This window comes from Egretta garzetta, unplaced genomic scaffold (genome assembly GCF_000687185.1).
Source record: "Egretta garzetta isolate BGI_Z169 unplaced genomic scaffold, ASM68718v1 scaffold405, whole genome shotgun sequence".
Taxonomy (NCBI): domain Eukaryota; kingdom Metazoa; phylum Chordata; class Aves; order Pelecaniformes; family Ardeidae; genus Egretta; species Egretta garzetta.
This window is the reverse complement of record NW_009259854.1, coordinates 875483-898188: the sequence shown is the minus strand read 5'-3', so window position 1 is coordinate 898188 and position 22706 is coordinate 875483. Positions and strand designations below refer to the sequence as shown.

Sequence of the window (22706 nt, the reverse complement as noted above, 5' to 3'; positions counted from 1 at the left end):
TAAGAAGTTGAGTTTGAACAGTCCTCCCTCCGCTTCCTGCGCCGTGTGTACAAACTCCATGGGACAACACTGACCAGTGTTCCCATGGCCAACAACACTTTGTAAAACGTCCATGCTGTAGGAACTAACCGACCTGCAGTGAGCTGATGGATCTTCATGCCAAGCTTTATCCTCCCAGCTGCCAAAGCACTCCGCACTCATTTTCTCTGGAGGTCAAGCACCTCCCACACTAAATCACTTAGAATAGAGCAGAGATGTGACTCTAAAGAGGAGATCAAACAGCTGTGAGTTTGCACTCATATCCTCATTGAGTTTTTCCTCCCTCCACTAGTCATCTCTCCTGCAACCAGTAAGGCAGCGGATAAACTTCACTGGTGGATGGGCTGGGTCCTGCACACACAATGAGCTGGCATTTTCCACTGCACATATTAGTTTATTATTTATTATTAGCAAGTGTTATGCTAGCAATTTTCATGTACTTACAATAAAGCCCATTTACTACAAATGCTAGAGGTCTCACCTACCCTACCAGCTGGAGGCCTGCACTTGAACTTACAAATCTATGAGAGTCTGATCTCAAGTATCCAACTACAAGATGAGGGAATTTATTGCCGCCCACTATCTAAACTGCTTTCACCTTTCCACATCAACTAGCTTAGAGCTACCTTATAACTGATAAAAAAGGAGATAAAATTTTTAATTGGGAAAGTATTTTTCTAACTTTCGAACAACTACGAAGCATTTTAGATTTATTTATTTTATATACTATATACTATATATTTAGTATTTTAGATTTAAAACATGAAACTGAATTTCAGTTCTTGGCTTCTAACTGAAGACCAAGGAAACTACAAGCTGCATGATTACTTCCTCAGAAGTTTATGAGTTTACCGAAGTAAGGAGATAATATAATGTTAAGTGTGAGGTCTGTATGACAAAGACCACTAAGAGACTTGCAAAGGAATACTTTTCTATGGGATTCAATCTTCTCATGATAAAGCCTAGATATGCTGGTATAATCAGTATTTTAAAAGGAAAAATTCTTTTCAGGTTTTGATTCCATTTAATTGTGGTACGGTTTCTCTAGCATGTCTTGCTTCAAGCTCCAGTGCCATGTGGCATGGGTTATCTTCCCCTTTCAAGGCGATACAGGCTGAAGCTGCCGTAATGGCGTACACAGATTTGTGGGGGGTGATGCGCTCTGCCGTTAGTGATGATGTGGGTTCTGGCAGCACTGGCTTTCTATTTTACTTTTAGCCATCGGGAAGAGACCAAGCCACTGCTTGATTTAGAATGGCATTAAACTGATTTTTAAAGCTCATTACAAATGGTGGGCTGTAAGTTGCCATTTGCACCTCTTCTATTGGCAGGAGATTAGATTGACAGATCTTTCACTGGATGGTTTTAAATGTACAACAGGTCTAGAAGTGTCACTCTGGCCTTTGGGAACAAAAGCCTGAAGAATGCTTGGTGGACAGGAAGAAGATCATGAAAGCTAACACGTTTTCTTCAGGGATTTACTTCAGTATTGAAACTAATGAAAATGAATCAATCTTTTGGCTTCATCTCCTTATGCACTGAAAGCCCTTTTTCATTGTATCTGTTAGGTCATCTTCTGCTGTTCTTTCACGTGTACTCATGTATCTTCTGTGAACTAAGTGGAAATGCACCAAAAATGCTCATTGAGAAGAGGAGAAGAATTAAATGCTATTAATAGTGAACTTCCAGTCCCTTCCAATACCATATACTAAAGCCAGTATGAATTTAATTGCATATTACTCTTTGGCAATACAGGCTCTGACATTGCTTAGCTTACTGGGTTTTAATGTGGCTGATACTTTGTTATAAAAAAATATCAAACCAGAATACACTAGACTGCAAAAATGATTCTAGGCATGCAAAACTAAACCTCATAATATAGCTGCAATTTTAATATCTGTATTTTTAAAGTATTCAAATCAGCTAGTGTTAGCTGTATAATCCAAGTTGCCTTGGATTCCTCCTGTAGTCAACGGAAAGAGACAGAAAAATGCAGGAAGAATTCATTTTTTTCTGCTGCAGACGCCTATTTTACGATAAGATGAATTCAGCAGGGATCTATCTCTCACTGCTTACAGAATACTATCTAACTTTGGCGGGGTAAGTTAAGATGAACCCTGCTTTCACGCCAGGCCCATTAACACATGACTGGCCCAAGAAGTATGCATGAGGAATAGGGATTTTCCACCTCCATATGAAATTGCAATCCTGTCTGCCAGGGCGTGCCAGGTTTGTATGAATTTATCACCCAGAGTCGTTTCCCCTCACAGAGCTTGACGAGGAGAAACTTGGCTCGGCTTGTGGGGAAACATAAGCTGTCTTTCATGCTGAGGTACGTCTCACCTGCTCCTGGGCACAATCACTTCAAAGCCTTCCGAGCACTGAATGTTGTGGTATGTATCTCACAACACCAGCCTGCATGTTAAAAATAGAATTTAACCCCAAAGGGGCCTCAGTACTGCTACAACATATTTCAGCAGCTTCTGTAGCAGGCTTCTCTAATACAGCTGTAATAACCGCAACACTTAAACAAAGGTTAAAACATTTTCACGTGAAATGTGGGATTACTTTGATTTTCTAAACAGTTTGATTTAGTGGGAGGTTAATAAGGCATGGAAATTGTTTGTTCAGGTCTCATTTAATGCCCAAAATTGTGCCTCTGAATTAAAGACAGCATAAGCCAAACCAGATTTAAAAATACAGATGTTTTGTTGATCATTTAGCAGTCTTTCCTTTAATTCCCCAGCCTCTTTTTGCATTAAGAAAAAAAATAATAAATCATGATCAATTCAGTTAAGAAGCCATATTTTAAATGGAGGTGATTTGTCACTGGATTTGACCCCAATTTTCACTCAGATGTGAGACAGTGACCTACACCAGCAAGTTTTCATAGGGAAAGTTATACTGATATTGACATTTATTAAATCACTTCCCAGTATGGTACTAAGCAGAGTCACATTCTAGGTCATGTGTGGGCCATACACCTATTTCATCATGCATTATTTAAAAAAAAAAAGTCACAGCTAAGGTGACGATATTATTAACTTGGTAAAAAAGCAATTAAAAACTTCAAAGAGTGAACTTTCAAATAGTGCAGCAACACTTAAATGTCATATTTCTGTTGCAAATGTATTTTTAATGATAACATTTCTTTGTAATGTAAATCAGCCTCCTCTCAATTATAACATGTTAATCAAGTTATTTCTCAATTGCTGCCTACCCGTCAACACCTACAAGTCCATCACATGTCATTCTGTAAAAGCATACTAATTACTTGATTATATTTTAGTCAAGTTTTGCAAATCCAACTATTTTCTTCAAGACTGCATATTATGTGCAGATTTGTCTGTTGGGGAGGAGGGGAGAGCAGAAGACACATTTGCATCCTGCAACTTCAGTCTAATTGAAAATGCTTCAAAATACCTTAGCATTCAGGACTTGGTCTTAGGAACTGGAGAAAAGGAGAAATGGGTACCCACATACTGCTTCCTGACATCTCACGCACATGCTATTCCTGGCTGACATGTCCGAGAGGGGTAAGGAAAAACACAAGGTTGTGATCAATATTTAAGAATGACTCAAAGCGTTTACCTCAAATGCTGAGCAGGATTTGATTGGGTAGAGGTAAATGTTGGCGACAGTGATGGGCTTGCCACCTCTTCTAAATGTTGGTACTGCAGTCTCAGAAACAGCTGCCCTTATGCTTTCCGCCACAGGCTCCGGTGGCTGCCACTTGACAGTCATCTTTGTTGCAGACGAATTATTCCCGAGTTCTCTGTCCGAGATGTGTGGTATTGGAGACAATTTATCCGCATTGTTAAAGGAAGGATGGTCATCTGGGACAGACTCTGTCGTTAGCCTTGTAACAGAGGACTGGAAGGGAATCTCAGTGCCTGACTTGGAGAGTCTGGTGGCTACAATGAATTTCAAAAAAGTCTGTGCATCTTCAAAAGAAGACATGTAGCCAAAGGATATTCTTACAGAACCAGTGGGACGTCCATCAACCAGGTCTATATCATCTCCACAGACATGGCCAGCCTAGTTTGAAATAGGAAGAAAACCAGAGAGTTATTATTACTTTATAACTTTGCTTTATTTCCCTCTAATTTTACATAGTTATTAACGAGTCTCTTAATTCTAACCTGAAAAACTGTTTTCAAAAATACAAAGTTAACTCATGAGTACAAAGACAAATTGGAGAAAAAAATCCCAACTGTCTTATTACTTACTCAAGGTGGGGAGAAGCTAATTTTGAGATGCTAGTCCTATTCTATCCTAAGGCAAAAGAGACTTCTCAAAAACATGTCAAGGAACAAAAAAAGTTTGTATGTCCAAGGATGGCCCATTAGCTAGGGCAGTCTCCAGGTATACTCCAGTCTCATCTGCATAGTTCACTGGGATTCAAACTGGGATATCACATTCAGATAAGTGGACAAACTATGAGACTGCAGTTGCTTTTTGGGACAGTTTTCTTGATATTTGCTATCAGAACAGTTCCATTTTATACTATTAGTGACTTAGTCATGGTTTGTGTTGAACAGTGCCATGGATAGCTATACAGCTGAGAACCAGTCTGGGATGTCAGCAAAGCAGAGACTTGAATCTAAAGCTCCAACATCCTAAAGCGACTTCCCTCATCATTGGGATATGCAGTAAATCGCTGACCCAGTCAACATATTGCTATCAGGATGGAAGGAACTAGCCTTCCCCCTAGTGTTTCCTCCTTTGAAGAACACAGGTTGCCACTTATGAAAAATCTTTGTGGAAAAATGCTTCACATACCCAAATAGTGACCTCCAGACAGATACCACTTCTTTTGATATATCTTTCATACAGCACTCTCTGGAAAACTCTCCCTTAGAGCAGAATTTTCTCCTTCAGTAAGCGGGTCAGTGAATGCTGCCATTTGCCTCCAGTGAGATAAGCTAGAGAGCCCCTTTGTTCATCCATCTAACATTATCTCAGCAATGGACACAAGATTTAGTCCTAAGTCAGCATGCTTATTCCTGTAAGTGCAGTGCTGTTTTTTTTTTTTTCTCAGAATTTAATTTATTTATGCATTTCTATTACATAAAAATGGAAGCGTGAATAGATTATTTACATGAGGGCTTTTTTAAGCAAGAAATGTCACAGTTCAATGAACACAGATGCCATTTATGCAAGGAGAAATTAAAAAAAAAAAACCTTTGTCAAAGCATGCAACATTTTAATGCAGTGTGATGTAGTTTTTATCCTTGACAATAGAGCAGAAGCAACATTTGCAAAATTAGGTTGCATCTGTTAATATACACGTAACCCTTCTGCCAAGTATTGATTAACTGACTGAGGAGAGAGGTTCCTGCTGTGCAAATAAGTAAATGAGTTCCTACCTAACATCCTAAGAAAACTAACCACACTTCTCCAGGGACCCTTGAGGACAGAAAGTCCTCCCTCACAGGCATTTTATACATGGAAATCTTAATCAGGGAAGGAAGAATACAGTCAGCACCCTGAGAAAAGGCAAAACTGAAGTATATGTGCAAATAATATGATAAAAGATGCCTTCCCCTACAGAGTAATGTTGTCAATAACTCATCCAGATCCTCCTCAAAGGACTGATGAGAATGTCCCAAAATAATGACTGCTTGACTCACCACCTCATTATACCACTTCTGGCAAGATTAACTGTCTTTCTATAAGTTTGGGTTTGGTGTATCCCCATTTAAATGGCCAGCTTTATTAACATGATACAGACCTATAAGAGGCCACCCACTCCTTAGCAAAATGCTCCTTATGTGAAGAAGGATTCAAGAGTGTTGCAGCTGATTATTTGGACATGGAGCCTTCCACGGTAAATCAAAGCACCATTTTGCCAAGGAAGGTGTTAAAAGAGCTCTCCCCCTTTAAGAACTTGTGCTATCCATCTCCCATATAAATGTGTTTGCAAAAGTTATCTAAATGTCTCTCTGAAATTATAGGGGAGCTATAATATCAATACAGCCATTATAATTTTTTATCTTTTGAAGAATACCATTAATAAAATTTTGCATTGTTCTGTATTAATTTACTGTAATTTCAAACTCTGACAAATACGCAGACATGAAGCATTTCCCACTTCATTTTAATACATCCTGCTGCACATCTTTTAATGACAATTTATGGAAAGTATTAGTCATCTAGAAAAAAGTCTTTACATTCATATTCTAACAATATAACACACCAGTAATCTAGGTAGATGTCATCTAAATTTACTTCACTCTCTGAGATTCACTGTGTATTCTCATTTACTGTTTCTCATCCGATTTGTGTATGTCTTTTAAACTCTAACACCCAACAGCAATAGGTCTATAATACTTGAACATTATTAAGTACAATTAAGGATACTTAAGGAACAACATGAGATGAATTGTCCAGGAACTTTTGTTCTGCAGGAAGTCTGGATTTTATGTAATTCCAAATCAGAACAAGAAGCCACAATTTCATATTTTCCAATGAAATAAAAAAAAGCAACACATTCTGCTTTGGGTCCATCAAATGATTTTGTTTAAACACCCCGTTTCAATGAACCGAATTTGAGTTCCTTTAGTTCTTTAACATAGCCACTGAGTTGAAAGGTCATTCTTAAAGTCTCAGAGACTCAAAACCACAGGACATAGTATACCTACTTTAACTAATTAGGGGTTTTTTTTGATACAGAGCCAGATTTTCTTCTCTCCTTCAAACTTCCCATCCTTAGGAAATTCAACTGACAGCCAGAAGATGTTTCCTGGATCACCGAATATAGGTATTGTCCATGGGCAACATATCATGTAATCTCATTCAGAAACTAACCTGCAGGTTCTTTTGGATGTCCTCATTGCTTATACCCAAATGCATCTGGCAGGCTCCTGTATTACAGAAGCAACCTGTGCGGACATGTATGTTGTAGAGACTGGCCATCTTGTCCACCTTCCCAATTCAGCAGGCGATAAGACATAGAAGAAGGAAAAATACAAATTTTACAATTGTGCTAAACAACATATATTGTTTTCAAGGTACAATTCAATTGGAGGTAAATTAATTCCCTAAATTATTAACAACTTTCTCTAGCTTTTAGCATGACCATACACATTTAGGATTTTTCGGCCTTGTTATTCAGCTGAAAGAAAACAGTGCTGGAGGCAGAAATGCCTACCTTGGCATTGAGAGACTGGGCACACAACACACACATGCACACACAGACAGCATACCACTTCAGGTCCCGATCCTGTTAATGACGGTACATGTGCTAAATTTTAAACCTGTGAACAGGTTCATTTACATCAGTAGTGCTAATTACAGGCCTGCAGTCAAGTGTCATTCAGTGTCTCAACAGAATCGTCACCTACAACTGCATCTGCAGAGATTAAAGAGAGGCCTGGGGCACCTCTGCAGTTAGTTAGCTAGAGAAAACCTTGCTCTCCAAGGATCTGAAACTGCAAGCCCTCAATACAGAAAATGTATGTGTGGGATTTTGGAACACAAGTTCTTGAAGAATCAGCCCCCTAGTAAGCAATAACATCTGACAGGGCAGGGACTAAACTGGAATACCTCCTTCAGTCTTCTACATACAACCACTCAGTCCACCAGCTCCCTGGTGTACTTCTTCCTCGTGCTGTGCTGTTCAGTGTTATGCCATTTCTTTATTGTCCACTAAATAATGAATGGCCAGAAATACAATACTTGATGACAAACTGGCATGAATAAATTATGTGAAGGAATGAAAAAGATGTGCAAAGAGAACGGAAGCACATGGCTGTATGTGCCTCAGAAGGAGACACATAGATGCATATGCTGGCAGGATGGCACTGTAGAGAAGCGAAATGGTTTGTCAGGGTCTCATAGCACAGCTAAGAAACAACGGAAGCACACCACGAGGATCCTCTTAGCACACCTAAGAAACCATGGAAGCACACTGCAGGGATCTGCAAACGCTTTATGTTGATTTCAAAAAGCAACAACGGCAGCTGGTAAGGTTAGCTGAGCAGGTACAGCTACTGCCAGTTATCTCTTTGACAAGAAATGAACATTCCTGGACAGGACAGGGAGAAAGGACAGTCAGATGGTCAGAAAGGTAGCACGAAACCTGGCCATGTTCTTTCTCTACCATAGACTTCCAGAACAACCTCACACAAGCTGCATTCATCTCTCTGTGCTTTCGCTCCTCTTCTGAAAAGCAGAGAGCTGAGAGCTCTGAGGATAACCATGCTGCAGACGGAGAGGACCCCACCATGCCAGTGACAGAATCCTCCTCACAGGGAGCTCAGGCTCAGCTACGCGCAGAGCGACAGCTCAGCCTAAAGGCGCAGGAATGGAAGTGTCAACCATCCCAAATAACCACTTTCCTAACTGTGAGCTCGTGCTTTATTTGCCTGAGGTATCAATGCAGACATTCAACCTAGCTCTTCTAGCTGGCTTATTCTCTATTGGCTTTTTATTTTTTTTAACATAAATTCTCTTGCTACAGTTTAATAGCCCAATATATGTAGCAAATACTTTCTGGTATAATTCAGCCTATCTTCTGTCTCCTATCTTCTGACTTCATCCATCTTCTGATGTTAGCCTCTCTTCCGACATCTCTGAGTTTAACTGTATGAGATACCAAGCACCTTTAAGTTCACTATCTCTGCAGCTTGAAAATCCAAGCCCTCTGTTAGGAATTATTCTAGGCTGAAATAATTCAACCTAAGTAGTGCTTAGCTCTGCTAAAAGCACTTCAAACAGCATTAATTTTTTTTTTCCATGTGTGGGGCACAAGGTACTGCATACAAAGATGTGCTATATACACAGAAGAAATCTTATATCATTATAGTGCACAAGTTCTCAAGTTCGGACTTAAATACGTTCTGCCCCACTAGTTCAGTTTAAAATGGTTCAGTTCTCAAGTGGAGATACAATCAAAATAACTCCATATATCCAGATTTGGAAAGCAGAGAATAGAACCAGTCCCGAGATCCCTATTCACAATTAATACCTTGGAGAATATCCTGTGTTCAAAGTGTGTTTCTCAAATCAAGGTTATAGTAAAAGGCATCTGTTGAGAAAGACTGTTGTGGTGTCATTAGCTTTGTTTTGTCAGAAAACTTCAATCTGGGAACAGTGACATTTTCTTGACTTCTTTTTTCATTTAGATGAGAAAAGTTGTCATCCTGGCATAACGTGGTTTGTCATGGTGCTAGTGACTCGTGGGTGGATCTACCGTTGTGTTAATGATGATGAGCAAGGCAAAAATCATGACAGATACTTCACTACTGAATTCATAGTGTTTGAGCTTATTTGCTCAGTATACAAAAAGCTCTAAAATACATGACCTTATTATTATTTTTTGAAGAAACATTGCTGGGGCAGCCTTGCTTATCAAAGTGTATGTAGTGTAATAAAGTTTCCATAACCCAACTTCAAGGAATTGCTAACAAGAATTTTTAAAAACTATTTTTAATTGTGTCAAATAAATTATTACTGTTTTTTAATGAACGGTAATTTCGTTCTAGCCATGTGACCCAACACCCTTCTCCAATAACAAGTTTAATTGTCATATATACTAATCTGTACAGTAGATGAAGATTACTGATACATAAAAACATACAAACATTAGAGGAAGATAGGGAATTGTGGTTCGGGAGAACAAAGATAAGTTATCCATAGCTTTAGTATTAATGGAACTCTGTTATCACCAGCGTGGTCAACGCACACAGGTCTTGGGAACATGATGCATGCTTTTCATTGCAAACAAAGACGCCATGTAAAGCATCAGTAAGGGCAGCACTGCGGATCCCTCTGTCCCTTGAACGCATGCTTGACTTTCCCTTGGACATATGCTTTGACTTCTTCTTGTTTAGTTTCACCCTAGAAATATGCTACTCGGGAGTTAATTTAATCTCTCTCTGCAGTGCTACCACATAGCAAAACAAATAGAACATAAAACGTCTGTTACAGTTATTTCGATGAAGAAAAGCTTATTTAAATAAACCACATCTTTAAAATTGCCATAAGGAGCAGTAATGGGTATGGAGCTCAGGGTTATGAAATACAGAATGCTGCTTGCAGCTCTGTCTGCAACAGCAGCAGCTGACTTCTGGGAGCCAGGAATATGTTCATCAACGGATGCACAGAAGCATGAATGGTGCTAATGGTAAGTACACAGCTTAATGTACTCAGATTGTCGGTTTTGGTGATTCCCTGGGTCTGAGATTTGGACCTATTATGCCTTGGTCTTTCAGAGCTTAAAGACTACAATTAAACTGCAAAACACATGCTGAAATCTTGCAGCATTTTTACGGATTTCAGTCAGTGAGGATGTGGTAATTAGGCCATCACGACATCTTGGAGTCCTGTCTGCCTCTCAGAGCCCCTTTGCGTTCATTACTTTTTCTAAGCTCTTTACTGTGGGCCAAGCCCTGTAGGTTGCTTCACACCCCAATGCTTGTGATGTCAGATCATCTTGATTTTTGACACAGCAAAAGGTGCTTTCCACACTTCCAGGCTGTGGTCTTCAAGTTTAATAAACGCAAATTAATCAAGTTCATCTAGATCCATTTTTAAAGCAGTTCTTATTTTTTTTTTTTCGGAGATCATTTCTATTTTAAGCACATTTGCCTTCCTCAGTGAACCTTCCTTTAGTGTTGCCAGATTGACCAAATGCTCACAGTTGCGTTTTTTTTTCATAGTGCTCTATCTGATAAATACTATTACTTTTTCTTTTTTTTAATATAAAAAACATTCAGGTGGAGAGGTTTTTTTTCCCTTGCTTTTAATGCATTACCCTAGAATAGTCCCCCTTGGATATCTGGTATTTCAGTTCACACTCAGTAGCTGGACAGCTCCAAAAATAAATCTGATTTTGGTGTGTTCTGATTGCCCATTCTCTGTCACAGCTGCACCCGTGACTTCTCTGCCTTTGCTCAATGACTGACTTCTGCCAGCCATTCACGTCAGGGCCTCCGGGGCGGTCAGCTGAAAGGCGTAAGCTTCTCTCTGACTTCAGGCTCCGCTGAAGTAAGTCTGAGAATGATGCTTACCGCAGGTAGTTATATACTAAGTGATACTAAATATTTACAAATAGCACATCATTTTGCATTATTTCTAATCAACTAAATCTAAGTTTTTCACTAAGAATGATGGATTCTTTAGGAACCCCTGCTGAAGGCATTCCCATAGGGTCCAATTCTGTAGCTCTTATTCAAGCAAATACTTGTTTGTGCAAGTTATTTTACTGAGTACCACAAGAATTATTCACACCAATAAAGGAACTTTTTATAATGAATCATGAAGTGTCCCAAAAAAACCAAAATCATTTGAGTCAATACTGGCAGGTACTGTCCTTCAGGGATTGGGACTGGGACTTCTGATTCTACTTTCTGCAATACTCAAATTTCAGAGCAGTTTGTTTGTCTGATGGATTTGCTCATTACAAGAATTTCACTGCACACCACTGATGGCTGGTTATAAAACAGGCTTCAGGACACTGCTCTCCACATCCACTGGTAAATTAATTCACTGATTCATGGCAGGGAATTGGAGAGGAAGTAAGCTAGCTCTTTCTGTCATCCAGCATTTGACTGTGAAATGTTGTTGCTGATGCAAATGCATACTTAATCTTGGTTAATACAATTTAATAAGAAGTAGATCAGAAGAAAAAAATATATCATAACTTATTTCCGAATCATTTAGTAGGAGGAAGCATTTTAGCTGAGTTGCAGTATAGTTAAACTGGTTTAACTGCACGGTTTCCTGCAAGAGAGGTATTTTTTCCGATTCCAGGGAAAGATTTTCTACATGGGCAGGTTCCCACAATATTGATGAATCGGATCCTCTCCTCCTTATTGTGTCTCTAATTGTTGACAATGGTTTATGCTAATTGGAGAGTGGATGTAAATCTCTCTTCAGTCTACACCCATTCATCACTCACTCTGACCAAACCCCCTTTGGTAGAAGGCAGTGAAGTATTAGACAGAGATACTGAAACTCAGTGAAATTGCCAAACTCAGTGTCCTGATAGTGGAAGCGCTAACTTATCAGGAACTTTGCAGTAGATGCGATAATGTTCTCTGCTGGTTTCAAAGACAGACATATATCAGGTAAGACTGGATGGGAGAGAAGCAGGCTGGAAACATCAGCATAATTCAGAATATGTGCGTTGCCATTCTGCAGGAATTCTCACTTAGAAGGTGCCAGACGCATAGCAAACTGCAGATCCTCCATGCTTAAAGGAGTAATAATTTTACATTTCTGCGATCCAGAACCTAGAAGATACTTGGGGGATGGGCTGGCTATAAGGAAGAAATGGAAACGCAGTCTTGATTATTAATGGATGACTTCACATTTTTTCAACTGCTTTTTTCTTCTCTGTAGTACGTGCGGTAAATTAGGGCGTGGACTTATTTGGATCATATATATCCTTCATGAGTCCAAGATCCAGCTATTTGAAACTGAACAGGCTGATGAGTAGACTAAACACCTCGGTTTTCTTTGATTTGGCATCTCAATGGCCACAGGTCTCTCCAACCAATGGCATTTTCTCTTAGCTTTTTATTCTTTTTTTAAACTGCATTCAGTGACTATGAAAATCTGGTTTGATAAAATCACATCAGGGAAAGGATGGATTCCAAGAAGAAGAGCAAAGCAAAGGAACCCAAGTCCTCTGTGGCTTCCTAACTCTAACGTCAACAGAGCGTTATAGGCAAAGGTCTGTATCTCTGCATCCCACTGTGCATCCCTAGCTATTTCGTAGGCTAAAGGCTTTCGGCCAGACTTCTACTAGTCAGAGAAGTGGAAGCCAGAGGCAAACAACACAGAAGACTAAACTATAACTCATATCAAGAAGGGATAAAAGGGAATGTTGCAGACTAATACAAGTGGAAACAATGCTTAGGAATAAAAAGGCGCAGTGCATGATACTGAAAGTCTAGTGACATAGATTTAATTCACGTCCCAGTCAAAACCCGCTCCTCTTTATTTTAAATCATTTAAATCCTCCTTTGTCTATATTTATCCCTTGGAAAAGGGGATAATAGATCACAGGGAGGTTGTAGGGTTAAAATCCCATGAGGGACTGTGTTAAAATAATACTTTAATTATGCCCATACAGGGTCCTATACAGGATTTGGGGGGGGGCAGGAAGGTGCAAGCAAGGTAGCAGAGAAGGTGGAGCCAGGCTCTCTTTGTCTTCGAAGGATTCAGATGGTGGACTGAAACTGGACACTGCATGCATTCAAAGGCAGCTGATCTGCTTTTACCAAGACCAAGAAAAAAGGAATTCAGCAGGGACTGTCAAAAGTGCAGTCATTTTGCTGCTACCAGGTGGTTTCTTTTCACATTTCTCCCCGGTGTAACAAGGTCTGTAGTTTAGAGCCACAGTTTGGCCCTCTTACTAAACAGCAAATATTTAGCCTCCCTTGTTCAACTGAGGTTCTTTCATCTGAACGACTACAAAGTATCTTTCTTTTATCTCCTTTCTAGTTTCCTTAGCAACATGCAAGGACACTCCAGAGAAGCAGTGTCAGGCAACACCTGTAGTCTAGGCTTTCATGAAGCTTTCTAAACTTGAACAGCTCTGATGAGCAGTTTCATAGTAGGCAATTTCAAGCATGCTATCTCACACGTGTCTTTGTCCTCCCACGATGAGGTATTAGAGAAAGCACTTCAGCCTGTACTCAGCCACTACTTCCTCAGCAAGAAGAGAGCTTCATTACTTACTAACTAGGTTTGCAGTTATTGCACTGAGTCTCTCAAGTACAGCATCTTCTTATGCTCAGTCAGTAATCCCCCACCTAGAGAGTCCTTTGTTTTAAGGGCTGTCTTTGAGTGCCCAGTGCCATGTAACCAAGTGTAAGCAAGGATCCAGATCAAAATGGCATTTCTTGCCAGCTTGAAGCAACAAGGTGATGTTTATTGGCAAGCCAGTGTGGTTTGCTGCATTGCTGCTATCTCCCTGCTCATCAGACATCCACAGTGCAATTGGAAACTAATTAGAACCAAGGAAATTAGTGGACATTCAACAGGAATCTTCACAATGATCTTTTTCTCCTTGTAATCCTGTTTGCATTCTATTGTGCTGGTCCATCTGCCATCCCTGGCTTCCTGAAATCAATGGCTAAATCTATAGCTAAAATCAATAGTGAGCAATCACCCCAGCAATTTTTAGGTAGCTATTGGGAAGATGTCCAAAAATCCCATTAGGCATGTTAAGAACACTTTTCTTTCCCTGAGTCATCAAAATTAATATAATGAGTGGATATGCTTCTAAAAGCATTAGTGTAACTAACTCAAAGTTGTTTGATCATCTCTGCACAAGCGTTCTTAGCTGGAATTAACAAATGTTGGATTTCCATGTTCTCTGGCCCAGATGAAAAAATGCTGCATTTCTCCACCTGCAAAGCTGAGTGATTGCTTTACACAAAAGTAAAAAGTAACAGACGGAAAAAACGTAAAAGGATTATGGTTTGAAGAACAACAAAGATCTCCGGCTTAATAACTTTCTATCAAGATTTATTTCACATAGATTAAATAAAGTAGAAATTATCCCTCATCATTACTTAACAGCAACCCACTTTCTCCTGTAGGGACATGGTACGAATTTCCAGACAAGTACTGATAGCTACTACCAGGCTCCAGTCGGTAGTCTGACCAAATTGACCTGGTAACGGCTTCCTGTGCATGTGAAATGCTGTACCTCCTTTTTTTTCTCCACTCTTCTAATTCCCATGTTGTCATTGCTCTAATTCTGTACCTATATACCAGATGTACAGTGCACTGGAGCTAATCTACCAGTGAAACCGAGGTGTTTTGCCACAAACGGCAATTATTTCAAGAAAACTACCCACTACAGGTATTGCATGGTCCCTTTTACAATTCAATGATACGTAGTGATATCAATATGTACTCAAGCATCTGTGTGTATGTACAAATGTATCTGCCACTTGCTATCTGAAGATTTGCCAGTATTTAACATATTTCCTCTCCACTCCTGTGAGGTTAGATTAAGTGGGGAAGACAGACACTGAATGCCTAAAGGTGTCACTGAAAGACTACAGCAGAAGGAGACGACTTCACCTGGCCATTGACAGGTCTTGGTTACTGATCTATGTCCAGCCAAGCAATTTATTAAAACACCACTGAAGGAAAAGGAAGCTCTTTTAAGAGAATATTGTGAAACTAAAGCAAAGAAAGTATACTCAGAATATGAAGGTGCTTCCAGAACTGGCTATTAACATTTTATTTACTTTGAGCAACTACTTTTATGAGCATTTCCTGTCCTGCCTCACACCACTTTGTCCTGTGTTGCTTCTGTTTGCAGACCTGTCCAAATGCAAACAGAATAACTTCCACCTGCTTATATTGCTCTGTCTCTTCTCTGGTCACACTGCTCCCAAACACCACCCTTTCAGACTGCTTGTCCAACTCTCTTCTGCCTCTCATGGCTGGAATCTCCTTTTTTCCTGCTTTCCTGCCCAAACTGGTGTCTCTGTCCTTGCCCAATCCATGCAATAATGGAATTTGGCTGCATTGTGAGAAATTTACACTATACATTAGGAAATATTTTGTAATAGTGAATATAGGTAAGTCCCAGAACAAACTGCCTCTGGAGGCTGTGGAAAGGTTCAGGTAAAGATGATCCTATCTTGGCACACAATGATGATGGGTAACCTCTCATAGTCCCTGCAATCCCAATGTCTATTTTTCCCCCTCCACACCTGCTCAAACCACAGGGACGAATTTGGCTTGGCTGCTAAGCTGATTATAAGACAATTCACTGCCATTGGATGCTTTGGATGCAGAAAGATAAATGGGGTTAAAAGGAAAACAAAATTTCTTTTGTTTCTTGGGGGAGTCTCATCCTGGTTTTGTCCTCTTCTTATACTGCTAGCCCATGAACACTGGCAGAAAGGGGCTACCAGGGTAGAGAAGGTGGCGCAGTGATATCCTGCGTGGCTGTTCTTACTTCTAAGTCATTTGGAGCAGCACGTTCTGATTTAAGACCCTGGTCTTCACTTCAGAATGATAGAAAATAAAGGCAGGAAAGGAAAAAACCAACAGTGGGTCATTGAGTCTATCCTTACTTTAACTCAAGGGAGGTTGGTATAGAAGGAAAGTGGGTGAGTCAGTGGTCAGATGCCATAATAAGAGCAGTCATCAAATTGTACTATAGATTTGTGCTGAAGGGACAGACACTGGAAGTTATCTGCTGAGAAATGTTGAGGGTTTTTTTTCTTGAGAAATGGATGAAGAAAGAGAAGTTAAAAGTCTAGAGCTCCCTTCTCTCTATCTGGGTTGATGAGAGTGAGCCAGGACATGCTGATGTAGGCTCCTAGACAAAACTAATCATAATCTATCTGAGCAGCCTTCTCAGCCTTGAGAGGCAAAACTCATCCATATGCAACACTGCAGAAGAGCCTTCCTTAAGCAAACCAAAATGTTTACATTCTCTATCTTTGGCAGCTGATTCCTGTTATAGCAGTTTGTCTATCACACACAAGTGTGAAGTGGCAGGCAAGAAGGCTGAGACTGCTAATGGGCTGATGCTTGTTCCCTTCCTGACAGGATTTTTAGGAGGCATGGCAAGCATGTATGGATACCAAGGGAACTTTTGCAGGTGAGACAATCACAGCAAGCTACTTCTGTTTAGCTTCAGGCTCCAGGCAAAGGAGGCAGTATGAAAAATCAGAGTGGGAAAGGGAGCTGGTAATCCACAACGGAAATGATGGCCATTTTTCAAAGGATAGCTATGATGGTTTGCTCATTCTTTTACGCTCATGACACACAGGAGAAAAAAATATTGTCTCAGAAGACCAGAGTAAAAAAGAAAAAGCTCGATAAGGGACGCGCTATTTTTCACTGGGGGCAGAAAACACTGCACTGGAAGGCGTGACTGGGTAAGAGCTCTCCAGGGCATACAATTCAAGAAATGTGTCAGGTGAAATTCCATCTGCCCATCTCTGCCTCTTACCTCTTTCCCCTGTTCTAGCTTCCAAACTGACATTACAGAATGAAATGCGAAAGGATTATAAAATTACCCTGCAACGATCTACTGAATGTACAAAGAACATTTCATAGGTCTCTTCTCCCTATCAGAACAAAAAGGAAAACTTAAAATAGCATTAGCACAAAAGGTCCCTCATAGCAGAGATGGTGATTTCTTTCAATGCAAATGGAAGGGTACTTACAACTTTGCACTTTGACATGATTTGTAAGAAATCCACTTCTTTGTGTGGATGATCACTGTTTCAAATCGCTGTTGTTCCCTTACAGCTGCTCCATCTCCTTTCTGGCATTCAGAACAGGCTGGAACCTCACAGAGTCATATGCAAGCTTTTGATAAGAAAGATGGCAAGGATGCAAGCTGAAGCAGAGTCATTGCTGTCGAACAGTGCTTCAGAGCCTGGAAGAACTTGGGGATGTATAAACACATGGCATTCATACATGCCGAAGACTACAGCTATTCACTATTACTAAATGAGCCAATGGTCATTCTCTGTGTGAAGAGTCCGCGTTATTAGCTCAGCATCGAGCATATACGCAACCCCATTTTTTGTGACATCACAAACCCCCTTTAATATCCAGGGCTAACGGCTTCTTTTCTTGGTAGCCTCAGGAGGAAGCAGAAGATTGACAGCTTGCTGCATTAATGTCAACTCTGCTGTTTCCATCCTGCACCACTGACTTAGCAGAGGTTCTTCGTCTCTACCCCTGCACTTTCTCACCTTTCAAAGTCACCAGCCTGTCATCTGTCCACACTTCATTAACAGCAAAAACTATCATGCTGGAGAATTACCTATTCTAACTAGACAAGTATATACGAAGAAGCTGCTTGGCATAAAGGCCATCTTCATGTCCTGGACCTGTCAAGTACTCATCAAAATTTAACCCCCGTTCATAACCAGGGCTTTTTGGTGCTGCAGTGCAAATAAACACATTACATAAAATGACAGACGTGCTACTGCAGAGGACAGGCAGCTTGCGTGAAAAGAATACAGGTATCCTCCCAAGTAATTTCAGGAACAAATTACTACCCATAGTAGCCTACAAGACAGCTTTACTGAAGGAAATAATTTTCATGGGAAGTATTTGGTGCAGCTCAAAGAAGGAAATTTAATTTAGTTTTAGTGCCCAAAGACAAGAGGTTTATGGAGATTTGAAAACTCTAGTAGTTTTATCCCTAGAAAAAGAAATGTTTCATGACAAATCTGAAGAAAAAACCAAAGATTTTGAATGACTATTGGTGTTTGGAGCCTGCAAGTCCCTCTTCTTTAATGGTTTTAATTACCATTTAGAGCAAAATAACTCAACCAGTAATTAAACTGTCAATTAAACCAATGATACATACAGTATACAAAGCACGTTTATTCCAAATATAATACTCGAAACCAGTGATACCCTTCAACAATCACAAAGAAACATTTAAATGAAAAAGCAATAGCAATTAAACTTCCATAATTATTTCACTCCCACCTTATCACTTCTTAACATCCGAGTGTTGAACATCATATATACTGGGACAGGAGGCTGTCAAAAATGCTGCCATTCCTGAGAGTGCAATCATGGTACGGTTTTATTTGTGTGTCTCACTTTAATGAAATGCCTCCATTTGATCTTGAGTGCTGCAATGAAGGTTTCACTCAAGGATGAACCCGAGACTGTGGCTATTTCCTATTGGCGCAATTGACCCCATGTATGTAATTCAAGCACGTTTGTGTTTAGTGGCACAGCCTTGTTAGCTCTGGTAATTAAACTCTGATAACAGCGAGAAATGGATTTCAATAATAGAAGCAGGTAAGAACAGCTTTCCTCCCAAATGCTACACAGATGAAAGACATCATTTTTTTTCTGCTTTCATTTTTCAGTGGCAGTGTTAAATGTCATGTATTTCACTACATGCCTTTCACATCCTAAATATCTTGGACTTAGTTCAGAGTTTTGAATATCATGTAAATTATGTAAATCTTGGGGCTTAAATGTAAGCTCGGTATCCTCTGAAGACCCTGTCTACTTATGAAGTCTTTCTTGTCAATCTCAAGTGTTACGAATAAACTGCTCCAAACCTCGTCATAGTATTTTCTCTGGAATCAGTTAGTCAGATTTTCCTTTTCAGGCTACCAGATGCTAATGTCCAGCCACACTGTGCCCTCTAATAGGCAATGGGCAAATAACAATTGCCTGTCGGAAAGACAAATAGAACTGGTTGGATGCCTGGTTATAAGTAATTAATTATAGACGGGATATCATCCATAAAGGAATAGGACATTCTGTCATTTATCTTTTAATATGCTAGCTGAAATACAACCTGAGTCAGGAATTGGTGTCCACTAGTAGTAGGTATGTCAGACAGAAATGTCATCCAATTTTCCCATCTTTAAAAATTCCTGTAAATGTTTTCTGGGAGCCTTCTGAAACTGTGTCCTCCTAACTCCATTAGATTGCATTTGGAGACTGACGAGTGAATCCACATGAATGTGCAGATCACAGACATGACCAAACTAGAGGACACTATTTCATTTCTAAACCATTAATGGAAGTATTGGATTTAACTTTGATTTGAATAAACCCATCTAATTCTAGACATGCATACAGATATGAAGATGAGATTATATTGTCAGTTTGATGAAGCCTACTCTCTGCTGTATGTATTTTCTTTGTAATCATAAAGAAGAAGCAAACATTTTTCTCCCCCATGACTGCTACATCTATGAAGGAATTTCATTCCATAAAGAAGCCAATTATACATATATATATCTCACATATTATAGCTTTGGAAAGATCAGTGCTGTTGCTTGTTAATTTCTAAAAATCATGAAAATGAACATTATTTTAATTAAACAAAGTAATCTAACAGGCACTGCAGATGTGACTGGTATGCATTTGCAAACTTTATAGTTCTTCATTCTACATACTCATGCCAGAAATGACAAGAATCTGGTGAGCAGCACAATCCAGATGCTACAGATGAATAAAGAAGCTTTTTATGAGCAGCCACTGCAGAAAACAGGCATAAGACTATAAAATATTTATTTTTTGAGGGGAAAGTTGAGTTTAAAAAAGTGAAACAGGCAAGAGCCACTTTTACGAAGAAATTGTGAAAATCAGAAGTGCAAATAAAGGTTTTGGTTTTAACCGAAGGACAGAACAACATCAGAGTGTTTGCGGAGTGTTTTACCAACCCAGCTGTGTTAAGATCCATTTTTTTCTGAACATTGCCACAAATATTCAAGACTGTATAAATGGCTAATTCACTCCTAAAATGTGGAATTCTTTGAAATGAAATGTGGTGGATATTTGAGAATATTAGTTAGCATAGTCCAAAAAAAGATGTATGGGAAGAAGAACTTCTCCAGTATTAGACATTTGCCCATGCCATGTTCATCAGTGTGGTAAGTGCCTTAAAAAAAATTGTAAAACACCATATTGACAGGCTACAAAGTAACTGCTTCACTTCTATTCCCCCTTGTGCATATATAGATCTCCTCTTGTATTCTCGTAGACATGTCTCTGTGTTCCCCTTGTTATCTGGTTCCTCTCTCTGGCAGAGGCACACCTTTTGCAGCACTCCCACTCTCTCCCTAATAGTCCAGAATCACCAGCTTCCAAGAGCAATGCAGCTCTGCCACTACTGCTGGTAGAGGGAGGTAGTCGCTGAGACAGATGATGCCAGTTATTGACAGCTTTTAAAAAAAACAAGGTCATACACTTGACTTGTGGGCTTATTCAATAGTCAGCCAATTAAAACCAGAAGAATTAAGAAAAACTAGAGCACTGTGTTTTTTCTGACTTCTGCTGATGAGCAAGTGAGCTATGTTACCCTACGCTACCTACTGCCTACATGGTGCACAGTCATACATGATCATGGTCATATACTATGACCTCTCTACCGAAGGTAGAAAAGTTCCACAAGGTTTCATTTTAGAGATACTCAGTATACCTGATGGATAAAGGCTAGGAAAAGCTGTTGAGAAAGACAGCATATAAGGATTTTTTTGAGCGTGAATCTCCCTCCTTACATTGATCATTCAACTTTATTCAATGCTTCCTCAGGAACATTACAAGAATGTGATTATTAGAACTGACAGGAAAAGAAAACTCCTCTTTCATGGGTGACTGCAGTATTCTGAGATCTCATTTCATTTGTATGTCAAAGCTCCAAGGCAGTCTCTTATATCAGCTTTTCTAGAGTTGCGCTTCAATTCCTGGTTTTGAGTACTCTAGAGAAGGAAGCCAACAAGAAACCAAACTGCCTGGTCAATGCCTCTTGTTAAAACAGCCCACTTTCGAACTTCCTATGTGCAGTGTATTAAATCTGTTAGATATTGGCTTTGGCTATTACGTACTTTGCATTGTGCTAGCACCATTTATTGGATTCTCTTTCTACTACTTTAAAAATGGTGTGTATATTGTGCGCAGAGCTACGAAGAAATAAACACAAAACCTCAGAAGGGACCACTGTGGACAAAATATTTCCTTTAGGATAAAGAAGTCATTGTGAATATGCTCAAAATATAAATGTAACACTCAGTTAAGGGAAAAGCAAAACATACCTGTGAAAAGCCGATCACCTCTCCATTTTCATCGAGCACATTGAAATTAATGATTGGACCCTGGAGATCAGGATTGCTGAAATCTGTATCACTGTAAATGCGTACTACAGGAGCCCCATTGGCATATTTTAAGGTAGACAGCACGGTATAGGTGTAGTGAGCTAGTGCAAAGGTATGCTGTTTTATTTTCTCCATTCCACCTATAAAAGAAAAATGCATGTACATGTCAGATGCCTTAGCTTTACGGAAATGTAAAAAAGGATGTTTTTTCAAAATGGTGTGGCTGGAAGGTAACCAGCACAAAATTGGTAGGTTTGGGTTCCTTTAAATGAATATATAATTTGCAAAAGTTTCTTTCCTCATACAAAAGCTTCAGAAGTACTGTTGCACCAAGGATTTATCTACAATTAATCTACAGTAGAAATCTAAAGTTACACTGAAATGGATTCGCATGCATTAGAACATTGATAGTTCCAGCCTATACATATCACTAAGACATTCTGGCACAATTAATTTGAAGAGCAAGTTTTGCTCCAGATCTGGCTCTGGAGATCATGGGGATGAGGCATCATTTCTAGCACTGCACAGAAAGTAAATTGCTATGTCTAAGATAAAACAAAAATAATAAAAATCTAAATGAAATTACAAAATACAAGTGTTTGTTAGTCTACAAGGAATTTACTTGAATACTGAAGAAATATTCTTCCAAGCCTGCTCTTCTTTTTGCAGAAGAAAAAGAAAGAGGATATTGTGAACTCCTCATTGACTACACCCATGCAATCTATTTGCTCCAGAGAAGCTTTGGAGAGAAGTTTTCACAGAACTTGGCCTGGAAAAAGCATAAAGAGGAAATATGTTGTCTTTCTTTCCTTTTTTTTTTTTTTTTTTTTTTTGCTACACTGAGGGGTTTGGAAAAGAGGACTGCAGAGATTTGCTGACAGAGGAGAACTCTTCTACATCTCTGCTTTCTGAGAGCAGGTTGTGTCTCTGTTAGATGCTCCTATTGAAATGGTTTCTCATTCTTGTGCTCAGAGGATATGCCATAGGATGATACACCATGGTCACCTATGGCTTTGGGGATATTTTGATTCTCTACAGGAAGCTAAAACATAAGCATCAGATACAAAACCAGCCATTTCAAAGGAG

The 22706-nt window shown here is 39.5% G+C and overlaps 1 protein-coding gene across 1 annotated transcript in view; it reads right to left on the bottom strand.

Annotated features, from left to right (window-relative positions):
* MOCOS (molybdenum cofactor sulfurase) overlaps window positions 1–22706 on the bottom strand; it is a 197998-nt gene that overhangs the window by 29520 nt on the left and 145772 nt on the right. The window contains exons 6-8 of the mRNA XM_009639948.1: window positions 21561–21760; window positions 6850–6966; window positions 3631–4077 (exon numbers count right to left, since the gene is read on the bottom strand). Of these exons, the coding sequence (XP_009638243.1) occupies window positions 3631–4077; window positions 6850–6966; window positions 21561–21760 (764 nt within the window). The remainder of the gene's footprint in view (window positions 1–3630; window positions 4078–6849; window positions 6967–21560; window positions 21761–22706) is intronic.